At 34.5% G+C, this 14,945-nt stretch overlaps 1 protein-coding gene across 1 annotated transcript in view; it reads right to left on the reverse strand.

The window, feature by feature from the left end:
• The window catches only part of LOC117325604 (protein patched homolog 1-like), a 52,837-nt gene extending 39,456 nt beyond the window's left edge, over nt 1-13,381 (reverse strand). The window contains exons 1-2 of the mRNA XM_033881948.1: nt 13,035-13,381; nt 12,256-12,448 (exon numbers count right to left, since the gene is read on the reverse strand). Of these exons, the coding sequence (XP_033737839.1) occupies nt 12,256-12,448; nt 13,035-13,136 (295 nt within the window). The 5' untranslated portion in view covers nt 13,137-13,381. The remainder of the gene's footprint in view (nt 1-12,255; nt 12,449-13,034) is intronic.
• Nucleotides 13,382-14,945: the final 1,564 nt, after the last annotated feature.

Raw genomic sequence — 14,945 nt, forward strand, 5'->3', positions numbered from 1 at the left:
CTAAATAATTTTTAATGTATTTTAACATACGATTATCTACAAACTAACAGTTTATGGTAATAAGACCTTTTTTCTATATATTTTCTGTATAGCTTCTCAGTCAAAAAAACAAAAAGTATATATGGGGAAAATTGAGAGCGGATGTACCTTGAACATAGCTGATATGAAGGGCTTTGCTAACACCCCTAGAAAAGATCAGGGGTTTGGCTCGACAGCCATTGTAAGGTCCTATAACTGGCGACTGAAAGGCCAATTCTATGTCACCTGTCAAGTAGGAAAGGTTGTGAAGGGTGGCACATCCATCAATGGACAAGGTCTAATCATATTCAAACCACATAAAGGTAGGAACAATCTCACCATCACACCCAATAATGGATCTCCGCTAGCCACCCGACCACCCCATACTCGACCTTACAACAGATTCCTCCACAACAAACTCAGTTTAAATTAATTCATAAAGAAAGGGGCCAATGTCCACAGGAGAGGCAAACTAGGACACTTCCCATTTGGTCAGTTTGAAAAAAGAAAGAAATTGTTGAAGTGTCATTTTTAAGTCATTAACAGGAATGTTAAAAGTTTGAACTGAATATTATAGCATGAAAGAATGTTTAGAAGTTCAATAATAGGAATTAAGAGTATAAGGAAAACTGGAAATTCTTTTCAAGCACCTGAACACAGAATGAAACCCCTGTCTTAGTGATACACCACATTATAGCAGGGCTTTTTCTGAGGGCTTTTTTGGGCCGTTAATGGGACCCATTCCCAATTGAAATTATTTCGTTTTGAAGCCAAATTCCCAAAATTTGCAGTTTACTCATGAAAAAATCTTTCCCAATTCCCTAAAGGCCCGTTCCCAAACCAGTGAGAAAAAGCCCTGTATAGACAGACACATGTCATAGGATCGTGCAATGGGATCTAGTTGGATGGTTTATTAATTCACCAATTTATTAACAGAAACTATATATCAATATATTTTAAATCTAAGGAATGAGGACATCACAGAGAAAATAACATGGATGTTTCATTAGATGATTCATGAATGTATTGGTTACACCTATGGTAATAGAAAAACATTTACTCCATTTATAAGGTAACATTTGTTACAAAACTTCTTTTTCCTATGGTTTAGTTTAGCATTGTGTAACGTAGGTCCTGTCAACAGCTAAGGTCATTATGGATGGCTTAATTAACTTTCTTCCAAGGCCTTCATTCTCTATGTAAGATAGAGAATTTTTCTCCCAAAATCATGACCCCAGTTTATATTCACCAATGTTTAATCTAAACCTGTTCCCTGACTGAGGTGTGCAGCCCACCATGTTCCTGGGTTGTAGTGAAATAAAGAGATCTGTACTACACCGGCAAGTCCTTATCTTTCACATGCTGATTCCTCGCCTATAAACCACTCACAACTAGGAAAAGGTGATTCCATTTACAAAACGCATTACCTGATAGCATTTTATGATACATATAGAATAAGGTTTACCAAACAACAAAAAAAGGCCTTGGAATTTCAGCCCCTAACCAAGCATCCTTCCTGCGACAAATCCACGACTTCTAACACATGTAATTGTTTTACTGTTGATTTGATTTTGTACAAAATATTAAACAGATTTTATGGGGTTTTTTTCCATTCAGAAGCTAATTCTGACAATATCAATCATGATCATAATGATCAAACTATAATAAAAAAAAAATACATGAATTATACAAGTTTTCACTTCACTGTGGAATATTTTTCAAGAATGAAAAATATTTTCTGAAGTCATTAATACACAAAGGAGTTACGATCAATTGATGCAGACTAGGAAAGTTAATACGTTTGGGATTTTTTTTTTTATTATTTCCTTGTGCTGTACGAAGTAGTCTTGTGCATCACTTGTTTATACCTCAGACTGGCTACTGCCACAATTCTTATTTTGAGAACATGACATAACTTCAAATTGGTTTACATGGTAGATGTAAATGTTGCATGCATATGCTTCCAGAACACAGTTTTTTCTCACTGTACTTTTTCGTTTGTTTCCATAGATATCGTTTGTGTTCATAATTTGTGCTTTGTTCATAAATTTTCAGTTAAAACTATGTTTTTTTCTACATGTCAGCTGATTATTCTTTTATAATGTACAAAATTGATGTACAATGAAGTGCAGTTTAGAGAATTTGCACCTATATATTTCCCCTGTTATAGCTGTTGTGTGTCGTAGGTTGGTCATTCTGTGGAACATAAAACTGGGCAACTGAAGGATAAACATTCCTCAACATCCTTCAACCTCTTACTGATCTGATAGAGCTTGCCAAAACCTTGATCAGCAGATCCATAGAGCCAGTCAAAACCAAGCAAAACACAAGAGGCCACAATGTGATTTTGTAGCAAAATATCATCATAGAAAAACAAAGCTCTTGATACAGGGTACAGCTGTAGAGAGGAACTGTAGTGAAACATTACTCAGAGAATCCATCTACACCATGCTCTGAATAATCGTAAAACATCGTAGACCAATTAAGACAACTTCACCTAGCTCAGTGCATAAAAAACTAAAAAGCAAAACTTAGAAAATTTCACCAACTTTTATCAACAAGAAAGAGTAGGCTTTAATAATAACAACTCTGAATATTTGCATGATTTCTCCCTCACATTAAAATCCACTGCACTTGTGTTATGGACATTAAAATTCACCATGTGATAACACTCATGCTAATTCAGTTATTAAAATACATGTTCACAATCAAACTGGCTTTAAAACATGTTTAGCTTGATTTGTGTATAACAAACTCCACAGGACCAGAGGAAACATATTGTTTTATCCGAAATTCATTGCATGGCTTTAAAATAAATAAGGTTTGAGATGAATTCAGCATTTTAATTTACTTCATAATTGGCAGAAATTTGTACTGAGTCTGTTTGTCTTAAGAAACTTTTACTGTGTATCATCCTGAACCGATTCCATTTGCACTTAAAATCGAAAGTAAACTGATTCATTGCTTTGGTTTAGTGTTATTTAATGTCCTATCAACAGCCGAAGTAAGAAACTTAAAACAACTGGTCAGTGATCTAGCTGGCCCATACAAACACCCAATATAACCCTGTCTTTAATAAAGAGTAAATCTGCCTCATAAGCTGAACTGTAGATGAAGATGAACTGAAATAATACAGAAAACAAGAAATTTCACTGCTGATTAATCATATAATTTCATAATCCATAGATAGGAATTGGTTAAAAAATGAATTAATGTTGGAAATACAGCAGTAGTCATATCTAACATTAGTATTTCAGAATGACAGTTTCATTTGAACAACGGGTACTTCGAATATATATCGAAGAAAATCTAAAAGAAATCCAAGAAAATTGGAAAATGTGATACTGAAAAATGGTAGTGATATGTATGTAACAGTGAGGAAAGATTTAATGTTTAAGGTAACAAATGAAGGAAGGAAATTATAATAGGGTTTCACTTGATACCAAAACTACATACATCATTTGTAAAGTACTTGACAGACAAAACCTGATAAGAAAAACTTAAATCAGGAAAGGCTCAGTCAATCATAATATCAAGAAATACATTCTGATAGTTAAAAGGTCTCATATAGGTGTTTAGATGACAGGTGGAACCACGTGGCAGTCTGCCAAAAGCCACCGAGTTTTGCACACCCACATTGATAGCCAATATCGGTATGTATACCCTGTAAGATACCATCAAATACCACCTTCCATCATTAAATCCAAGTTTCTCTTCAATTAAGTCAGCTGTAATACTCACAAGAGATAACTGCATGGTTTAATTTATATGCTCCTTTTAAAAAAATCTTATAATGGGTGGATTTTTATTTCAATCTGCATGTATTCAGTATGCCCTCCGTCATTTGACGTTTAATTTATTTCCTGATGTGAGATTGACTGTTAAGAAACATCATCCCTTCTTAATGCAACATTTTTTATCATCAGATTCCTGGTGTAATGAGCTATTTTATCATCTAGATCGTATATATTCATACAAGATACACTTGTTTCACCTTTCTGAATATCATTTTAAACAACATACCTATTCAACACATTTTTTTTAACAATTTAAATTTTCAATTTTTTTTTTTTATTTCAATATGTTTGTTGCATTACAAATTGCCAATTCTCAACACTGGAAGACAATGGCCAATATCATAATCCTGACCAGGAATTAATGTAAAGTTTCATAAAAAAGCTAAAATCATTGTCAAAAAATTCAAAACTGTGCTTTTTATAATGATAAATCCTTAATGCAAACGTACATTGTGTAAATAAAGAAGGTTTATTCTGCACATTGACCGAGAAGTATAGAGGGTAAATGTAACATGTGCCCAAGGATTTTCTCAAGTATTCAAATTTTGTAATTGTAAATTTAAAGTAGTTTTTTTTTTATAGAAAGACAAATAGAATTTAGCACTTACTGGTGGTTTTGAATTCTTACTTCTTGGTGTCTTACAAGAGTTAAGGAAATAAATCACAAACACCAAGCGAGCTGAAAAAGCATTACATGTGCATTACATGTCACAACATTGTTTGTAAACAAAATGTGTTTTTACCCTACTACTCATGGAAACTTCCTAGCAAAAAAACTAATTGCAAAGTCATTCTATTTTTAACCTTGTGCAAAAGTTCTTCTATAATGAGTTTAAACTTTCCCATCTATTTCATTGTAGGTGTTTGATGAGAGAAGCTCCCATTCACCATTACAACACACACAGGCAAATGAAATAAATAAACGTGAGCACTATCTTTCATGAAACTTGTGCCATGACAGTGAGCAAGTACAGTCATACATCAACTAAAGCAAATTTCTGACATTCGTGTCATAATCTTTCTCATCAAAAACTCTATAACATGGTACAAAGCATTTTACCTAAGCCAGACTTAGGGCTGCTAGCTCGGTGGTCTGAGGTGTGTAGATGTCAACCCCAGTACAGATAGACATCAACTTTATACTGAAAGGTTTCAACATTAAGTCTCTCCTCCCCACATAACACCATGGCACCGTCCAAAACACTAAAACAAGACCGAGGCATACTTCCAAGGGAGGGAGAGCAGATGGTAAACGACCCAATAATCCTGGCGCTATGTAAACGTCTCATTATAAATATCGAGAGATATGCGTGTGGCGTTGATGTTCAACGCAATATTATAATTTGGACAATATTATTAATAAAGTAACCCTCTGAAATACTTGTGTGATTCAGTTATCCATTGAGTAAAGCACCATAGTCTCCTCCTGTGTTACAACCCCACTGTAGGCAACAAACCACAGACAAATTGAGGTAGACATAACCATTATCTAGCATTATACCAGTTAGATTAGCCCTATCTCACACAGTGAATACTTAACTAGGCCATTTTTTCATCAATTTTTTTTTTTTTTTTTTTTGACTCATCGGTTTAATAACTTAACCCTTCTTCTGATTTTTTATATCATTTCTACAATTTACAAAAGACAACTCTCAGTGTTCTAAATTTAAAGTTCTCATAAAGATACTTTACTATTTCACATCCAATATTTACAATATGTGGCACAAGATCTATTTATACATATTATATATATATAATGCTACAGGTAACTGCCTAAAATCATACTGGGGAATGAGTTTTAAGCACTGGTAACAAATATGGAAAGTCTTCTGACACCGGTTAAAATCTTCCTAGTTCTGTTTAGAAAAATTCAACCATTTACCATGACCAGGCACACAAATCGCCAATCTTACAGTTTCCTGATTCACAAGGGAGACAACTCTAGTACTTCCTCTGACTAGCGTTAACTGACCACAAGGACAGAAATGTGTCTAAGCCTGAATGTCCAGTGTATAGGGTTATGGAACAGCCCTACCACACTTGACCTGCAGAGTCACCAGGTCAGCCCATTAGACTGTAGTGAATGTCAAAGACAATGGACGCCAACTGTTTATGCTGTAGGTGATTTTTGCTTTCTATGCAGCTGTTTTGCCTCAATAGTCTGGACCTACATGAAGCTATAGAGTTGGCCTAGTCAATTCATCATACCTGTGGTGTGTAAGGACACCCAACCTACAGCACATTAACGTAAATAAGCTATTGTCCCACTCACCTGAGACAAGTAATTCATCTGCTGTCATTCTACATATTCTCTGTATATATACTGAACTGTTCTCATGTGTATATTTTATTACAACTTAGGATCTTTTAATGGACAGATAAACATTTTATTTCAGCTTCTATGGAAGATTTTAAATGTGTAATAATGTTTTGTATTAGTAACAACTATTTCGTATTTGATAAACATGTGCATCCATATATAACATCATATCTCATACAAATATATGAGGAAGGGGGAGAATGGGGAAGGAGGAGGGGAAGGAGGAGGGGAGGGAGTAGGATTTAAAAAATCACTGTTATTATACAAAAGGAATGAGGTATGACAGAACACGCAAAAAATTTCAGCATATTTATAATTAAACAATATGAAAATTTAGAAAATGAAAAAAAAAAATCTGTTCCAGCAAAACGAATCTATTCATATTTCTCTTTATTATATGATCTAAGGTATAATAATCACTAAAATTACTCCTTGCTACAGAGGTGCAGTTATCATACTAGTATGGTAAGTTGGTAGCCATACCATGTACATCAGAGGCGTGTTTATTAGCATTACAACGGTAACCTTATCCATGACATGTGCTCTCTGTCTCAGAGGTCTAGCCATATGTGCCTGTTTGTGTGTGGTTTCATATCCAAGTTTTAACTCAAGGTGCATGATGTTATGCATTTGAATTCATTAAGCAGGAGGAACAGGCCCCACCGTCTAAACACACTCCAAACAAACTAAAAACTCATTTCCTCAGCATAGAAACCCATTTTTTAAGTACAGTAGCGGTATATCTTGATGGTTTATGCAAAAAAGTTAGCTGTTAAAAACTGGCTACATAGCTTCGAGCTTTAAATCCAAGGTATTTATTAAAATGGGAATAAAAGCAATAATGATGTGCATATGTTTACAGTGAAGTCTGCGGTGTATGTACATAATGATGTGGAATACACTACCACAGCAGTACCCCAGTCTCATCAAGTGTTAGGGCAGTAAATTAGCACTAAATAGCTATTCTCTGTCACAACGCTAATATTGTAGGAATATCAGCAACATTAAAACTAATGAGGTACACCTAACATGCTACATAGCATTACACTGTATGTAAACTCTACTGAACATTCCTCAATTATCATCCTCCACAGCTATTTTAACATGTATGCATGTACTTATTAAAGATACAAAACAATTCTTGGTTAATGACATAGGGATTATTGTAGAGCCATTAAAGCGTCCAAAATATAATATATCCTAATTAATATTGGAATAATTATATAATAAATGCAAATGAAAGTCCATAAAATAGCATGTATCATGTTACTAGCAGATACCTTCAACAAAGATCATCTACACTGTCTGTATTTATAGCTACAAATAATGTCATGGATCAGACAAAATATTTAAACAATATGATATATATATCATTCATATCAAAACACACTAAAGCAAATAAAAAAACATTGTATCAATTAAACAATGGTCTTTACTGTATGTAAATTATTCTATTACAAATAAAGATACTTTATTAAACAATGTTGTAAAATGTATCTAAATGTTGCATACTCAGCCTGTTGTATACATGTAAACAATGTATTTCATGCATTTTATCAGTGTTTGTTAAATACATAGAACCTTGTTTTACATTATATATTACTTTAGTTTTATATAAACATTGTAAAATATTGTACATATCTGGCAGGTAATTAAAATTTGAAGAGGAAAAAAACGAACTTGTTTAAATCCTAGAATATAGCCCTAGATGATATATATTAACCTTGTCACAAAATACTCCATTTCAAATTGAACTTGAAGACCTAGAAGTAATTAGAGTCAGGTGACTTGTTTACCCCCTATATATGCTCTACAATAACGAAAAATTCCTTCTGAAGAAAAACATGATCGTAAAAACTACACATTATCCACAAGAGCAGGGTGAATATATAGGGGGAACACCTATGGTTGTCGGGAACATCCATCGCGTATATAATCTATTACCAAGAGAATTTTTATTAAACTTTTCCTCTTAAAGTATAGTCTTATTCATGATTTTTGAACTTAAAACCTCAACCTGGATCTACCTGATAGCGGGATGTTGGTCAGCTGCTGACCGAAGTACATAATGACCGAACCCCCCTGACTTCAATACCTGACCAGTGAACCAGAAAGATCCCATCCTTGGTAGTGTAAAGGATATAAACTTATACAAAAACCGTAGGACACCTCATATCGAAGGTGGAAGACCGACTCTATTCATTCTCCACATTCCAACATAAGAAGGCTCGACATAAAAAAGGCCCCAGCCACTTCTCTTTCCCCTGTGTACATTAACACTACAGCCTAGACCAGCTCCATTATACTGACAATAAAAACACACTGCAATCCTTCTACCCTACTTCCACACAAGAAATTATATTCTGTGAAAATCACAGTTACTTTAGTGCTTTAAACAATATTGAACATGGATATGTCTGTTTTCCAAGAGAATCATTTTAAATTTGAAAATCTAGAAAACTTGGGCCAAAATGTGTGGTTGTGTAACCCCACTGCACAGGCCATAAATCGTAACTGGAATCAGCTTCAAATAAAGCAATTGTGATTTTTTCAATTAAAGTTAAAATGCTTCATACAAATGACACAAATAATCCTAATCCTTTACATAGTCTTTTTGAAATGATAAGAAGCAAATCATGCTGAAGATCATGATCAGCTACCAAGATAAAGCATTGGCATGATAAAAATCTACATGTTTATTTCACATAAAAAGAAACTAAAAGGTTGGAATCTTCTGAATAACAAATTGCCTTTATTCTCCAAAACTTCTATGCCAAAATTTTATTTGAAATTTGAAAAAAAAAATAACGTCATAAAAAGTTAAAAAAAGAATTGTGTCCTCAGGTTTTTTTAAAGCGATAATTGTCAATCTGATTATGTTTCAAGCTCCTTCATTCATTAGTAATTCTAGCTATTAAAAATATGTAAAACTCCAAGCCCGTCTAGAAGTTCGCAGCATGTGTGGTCCGCTTACAAAAGCTGTCATTGTTGAATACCATGACCTGTAGCGATTGCTTTATCAATATCGCGGTATACCTGGAGCCAGTGCTCAGTCATAGCTCCAACTCTGATCAACGACTGTCACATACATGTCCACAGTCAGTTCTGTTCAATTATGCATAATAACTTTTTAAATAAACTGTTTGTAGGTTACCTACACAGATTGCACTTTAGTTGACAAGCTGTTCATGACAAAATCCTATTACTTTTTTTTATTGTAGTTGTGGAACCCTGCATAAACAGATCTAGACCACCCTAGCAGTCAACTTCCTTTCCATTCATACAAAGAAAAATGGTAACTGTGTCTATAAAACTGCTTCATATCTACCTAATCATTGCCAGTTTTAATTCCCTACCTATAGTGACCATTTACTATTTCCCATCCTTATTATGTATTATATACCAGGGGTCATAAGGTCTACAGTCAATGAATTGAATGGTCATTGAACTCCCTCTATCCACTTAAACTAATATATAGTAAACCTAACTGATACAGTGACCAGAGCCTCAAGACCACCTATTGTTTATTTCATAATCTATCAAATTATGTCTTTATTTCAACTTTACCTATAGAGCTTCCAAGATTTGTTCAACATCATTTCAACCTTACCTACAGAACTTCCTAAGATTCCATGGTCTATTCCATTGTTTTAAATCACCTGTGGCATCATGCTAAGAGTTTACCAGTTTACACATTTAACTTTAAATTAATGTTAATTTACTTTTCTTTCCTTATATACACCTATTTCAAATTAATCTCTGTTGGTGAAATTGCACATGTCAGTTGACCATAGCTGATTTTGTTTCATATCTATGTGATACAATTAACCAAATTAAATATTTTCAAAATTTTCTCAATTTATTCTTAAAATTATGGTTATAACTTAGAGATCTATATTTCAGTCAGTAAAATGTTTGAATGTTAAGTCCAAATTTTTTGAATAAATTTACAACCTGATACACACAAGAATAGAGTAAAATTATGTATTTACTCTTGCACTAGGGTTACGATACAGGTTCCACAACACCTAGCTCCAATTGTATAGGGCTACTGCATCTATGGGCATAATAAAAACTAAATAAATATTTTAACAAAAATACCAGATGGTGTAGATGTTGTAAACTTTACATTCAAGAAACTGGGAGCATATGGGTATTTTATCTTGGATAACCTATCTCCAACTTATACACAAAACATTTCCCCAGCGTTTTTCCGTTTTTACGACCATCCTAGGGATCCTATGAGGCAGTTCTGCATATAAAGGTGTCTAGAGTGAGACAGTTCACTATCCAGTAGTTAAAACAGTCCTCAGCTGTATCGTACACCTTTTAGTACCTGACTTTTCTTAAGTAGAAGGAAAGATTTTCACACAAAGGGGTTCACACAATTCAACCTTTCACGAAGGTGGATTGAGAAAAAAATCAGCGCCAGCAAACATTACACCAGAAGCCTAAAATGATATGTCAAATGCTGGTACATTCAGTGCACCCGGCCTGCACAAGATCTGATTTCAAATTTTTATTGCACTGTTGTAATTATTTCTTCATTTAAAAAAATGTTTTTAAAAAAGTTACACAGGAACTGTATTTTTTTCCTTTTTATTTTTTTTAGATTAAAAGCATCTGAGAAAATTTTTCTTTGATTTAAAATTCAACATGCCAATTACGTTTTTAAACTATGGTAATTTTTCAAAAATCAATCTAATGCAGAGCGCTGTGAAGCAATTACTGCAGCCAACTTATAAATGTTTTAAATGTAGTTCACTGAACAATTAAATATTCATTAACAAATTGGTTTCTCCCACATGCATCATTGCAAATTTATCCAAGGTATACAACTTTAATCTTCCTAAAATCTTTATATCCCTTTTGAACTAAGTGTAAGTAATCATGATAGTAGGACATCATTTATTTTTGTGTATTAATTGGAATTTATTATGTTAACTTTTGGTCATTGAAAAGAAAATAAATAAAAAAAATATATACATGTATATATATATCAACATTGGGTTGTGAAGTAAATGTTGAATATTTTATAATTATATCCCTTTAATATACATTAAACTGTCACATGCATCACATCACATTGTATGTAAACATTGTAATAAAACTGTTAAAAATATAAACAGATTGTTTAAAAAAAAAGCATGTAAACATTGTATAACTTTGTTTACAATAAAAATAAAATTGCCAACAATGATCAACAATGTATTACATAATATATCCATGTAGAAATCACTATAACTATATTGTTTTTAATGTATTGTTTTTAATGTATTGTTTTTAACTAATGTTCCTTCCCCTGTACAACACCACCTTTCATTGGTCTGTAATTGAATTGAGACAGACACAAAAGGAATCTGATACCAATATAAATCTGATGTCTGAAGTAGTCTACTAGGGCCAGCCATGTTTGATCCTAACACTCTCTCATCATGTATTTCCTTTCTTATAAATTCATGTTTTACCTTGACAAATAAACTCTGTAAAATTTAATTATCTAACATTTCTCACCTAACAACCCCATTCATTCCACACACAACATAGCCTTTCTCCCCTCGACCTGAATTCGCCTTACTATCGGAACACGTAATCTCGTTAACCGGAGCAAAGAACAGTTATACATATATACTCGTTTCTCGGCTCGAGGGTGAATTTGTTGTTTTGCAGTCAAATCTTCCACTTCAGAAAATCGTGAATATGTTATAAAAGGCATGTTACAACCGCCAGTTTCCATTCCGAACCAGAACTCGACCGGTAGTCGACTGCTTCAGTGGAGTTATAGGCAGGCCTACAATCTAAATATTTAGTCTATCGATCCGATTAGGCTGATCTGTCTTTAGAGTACAAATGGCGCTAAATTCGACTTTCATTTATCGTCAAACTGTTCTTTAAAAAATGTTTCGATAGAACATACCATCGGGGAAGCGGTATTTGGTGGAATAATGAGCCACCGAAGATTGCTTCCAAAAATAAACCAAGGACCACACACCGCCAATATTTCGTTTCTGGGTCACAAGATGGCGGACGCCCGATGATCAAATGGCACTTCAAAACACAGGGAGAGTTTTGTTACCGTGATAAATTAGAGAATTAAGATATATATATGTAAAGGCTTACCTTCAACCCATAATTCCTCGATGTTAGTTTCTATTTTAGCCGTTTTCAAGCCAACACAACACAATGAAAGTAGCAATAATCCCACGAAAAGAACTTTTCCACAATGTAAGTCAATGAAACTGCCTATGGCAAACAAGTAATTTTGTAAGTGACATCGTAACCACAGAGCACCTTTGTTACCGTCTGCTTTCCCCTGTTAAAGAAAACAAAAACAACATAATATAATATTTTACTTCATACTCAATACAAGAGGTGCACATTAGTTTATACACGTGAGTTTAATTGATAATGTATACATGTAATGGTGAACCGGGCGTATAGTTGTATAAATTGACTATTCTTCCCGGGGCGACAAACGAGGAACGTGTCTGTATTTCTTATGGGCAAAGTTGGGCAAGTTTTATCAATGAAATGTCTTCGCAAACGTGCACTTGTTGATATTCAGTGAAAAATCATCAATCATTCCCCGGGTGAATGGCTCGACACAATGCTCAGATTTGGCTTGTCAGTCGACACACGGGATTGGGGCCAGGCTAAATATTCCATGTATTGTTGATCTTTTGGGGACTTGGGAGGTTTCTTTCAAAAATATCTTAACACTTTGTAAACATCTTAGACCAGATTTGCCTCCGTTGGGGGTACAGCAGCAATATTAGGCCCTAGAAGGGTGACCCCTGAATATTTACCTCGTAGCCGATGTATATATAGAGAGGCCCCACAATTTCGATGGGGAGCGCGGAACGATTCGGTGTTTACAAAAGTTCTACAGCAAAACTTACCTTTTTGACTTGTCTATAAGCCTCTGCAGCATTTACCCAACTAGTCCTTGTAAACAATTCATCCTCAAGTTCTTTGTTGTTTCCCTTTCTCCGAACCGTCATCGTGGCTCCCTGTAACGATGGGGGAAAATAGATCACATTGGAGTATTTAGTCGTCGACTGACGCTTTATCCCACGTGTTTAGTCGTACAAATATAACAATTTCCGAGAGGATCAGTAACACCATTATACATGTTTAACATCGCACGTTCAAAATGCTTGATTAGTCCAGGTCTCCATTCTGAATTCGACATAGATTCAAGTATAAATCGTATCCCAACACATGAACCACTCATCCGATCTCTCGTCTTTTCCTAATGTTCTGGCTGTAACAGTCCAGTATTTGCATTGGGGCTCCGCCTCCAGGTCATGATTGACACGATAAGATCACCCATATCTTCGCGCCGATTGGCTGAATTTAAATGGGACTGCTCAAATAACAGCAGCCCGACATTTGTTGCTTAGCAACTGGTTTGCCACAGAGAGAGGACCACCCAAGAAGTTGGAACCTCCACCACGGCAAATAAACAACATTCTTTGTATATGTCGTCGTGTACATAATTGTGGCCCGGTCTAGCTATTCGAGATGTCACGAGCTGATGCCATTGTCCCACAAAGAAAGTCTTACAGTTTTATGAAGTAAAAAGTTTTAATTCACTATCACCGTAATCTTTAAGCAGAAAAATAAATTAATTGCTTGCCTATTTCGTTCGTTCCCAGAAAAACGATAACAAACGTTTATATTAATTTGATGTTGAATTTTATCTAAGTGCTATATGTATTTTTCAGGGAATGTGAAAAACATAGCTTTCAATGTGTATTAATTTGATAATGCTCGGTAGACAATATGGAGTCACCGTGTGCGGTCCCGCCGTACCGTAGTACATTATAGCGTATCGAAAAGCCTTGTTAGCTTTTAATGCATATCACAGTCGGAACTATTAGAAATCGTGAGATTGTGTAAATGAATAGATAAGTCTGATTTCTTCATTATATCTTATAATATGTTAAGGGGTGAAAATCTTGCCTTATAATTTCTCAAGCTAGAACTTAAACTGAATATTTGAAGTCCAGCACGTCTGTTACGGTGCAAAGCTAATCATGCACCATTTACAGATTTATATACACTTGCGATGTATCTATAATAAAAGTTTACCGATATGCACTTGGTTTCACATGTCAGAATCAATAACAGGGAGAGACAAACACGATTGATAAAAAGCTGCTTATGAATATACAACATTAAGTTAAAGGCACATGTTAACGAATTCTCACGTTTTTTCGGGAGGCACGCGTGAAGCTCAGAATTAATTATGAAATAATTTATGTTACCAGATTTCAACTTGATTGGTGCAATCACCCTCCTATCTAAGTACGCTTTGTTTACGCTTATAAATAAGCCCACCCGGGAGCTGAGAACACCTACTTGACCGGAGCGCGAGGGACTGGTTGAACAGTTTCTTTACAATTTTGCCTTCCTGTATTCTAGATCAGATTAAAAGCAGTGCCGCTCGCCAGCCCGATCTCAGTATACTTGATTGAATAAAAAACCTATGAGATAAAAGTGAGGGTCTAGTCTTGTGTAGATTATTATAATTTTGACAGGCGATCGAATCACAGGACTTGTCGAGAACAAGTCCAGGGAAATTAGATCAAAAATCAGTATACATAAAAGAATTAGCCTTTTCATGCGCGAAAATGATTCGTGATGTAGCGAATTTGAATCCGATTTAAGATAAGATTTAGTCATCCGAAATATTAAAAGAAAAAACGGAATATGGAATGGAAATTTTAACAAGCCTACTATGACCTGTTCAATGTTAACATTGTATAAATGCATTCTCTTGGCAGATATCAGTAAAATCACGAAAT

This window comes from Pecten maximus, chromosome 4 (assembly GCF_902652985.1).
Source record: "Pecten maximus chromosome 4, xPecMax1.1, whole genome shotgun sequence".
Lineage (NCBI taxonomy): Eukaryota > Metazoa > Mollusca > Bivalvia > Pectinida > Pectinidae > Pecten > Pecten maximus.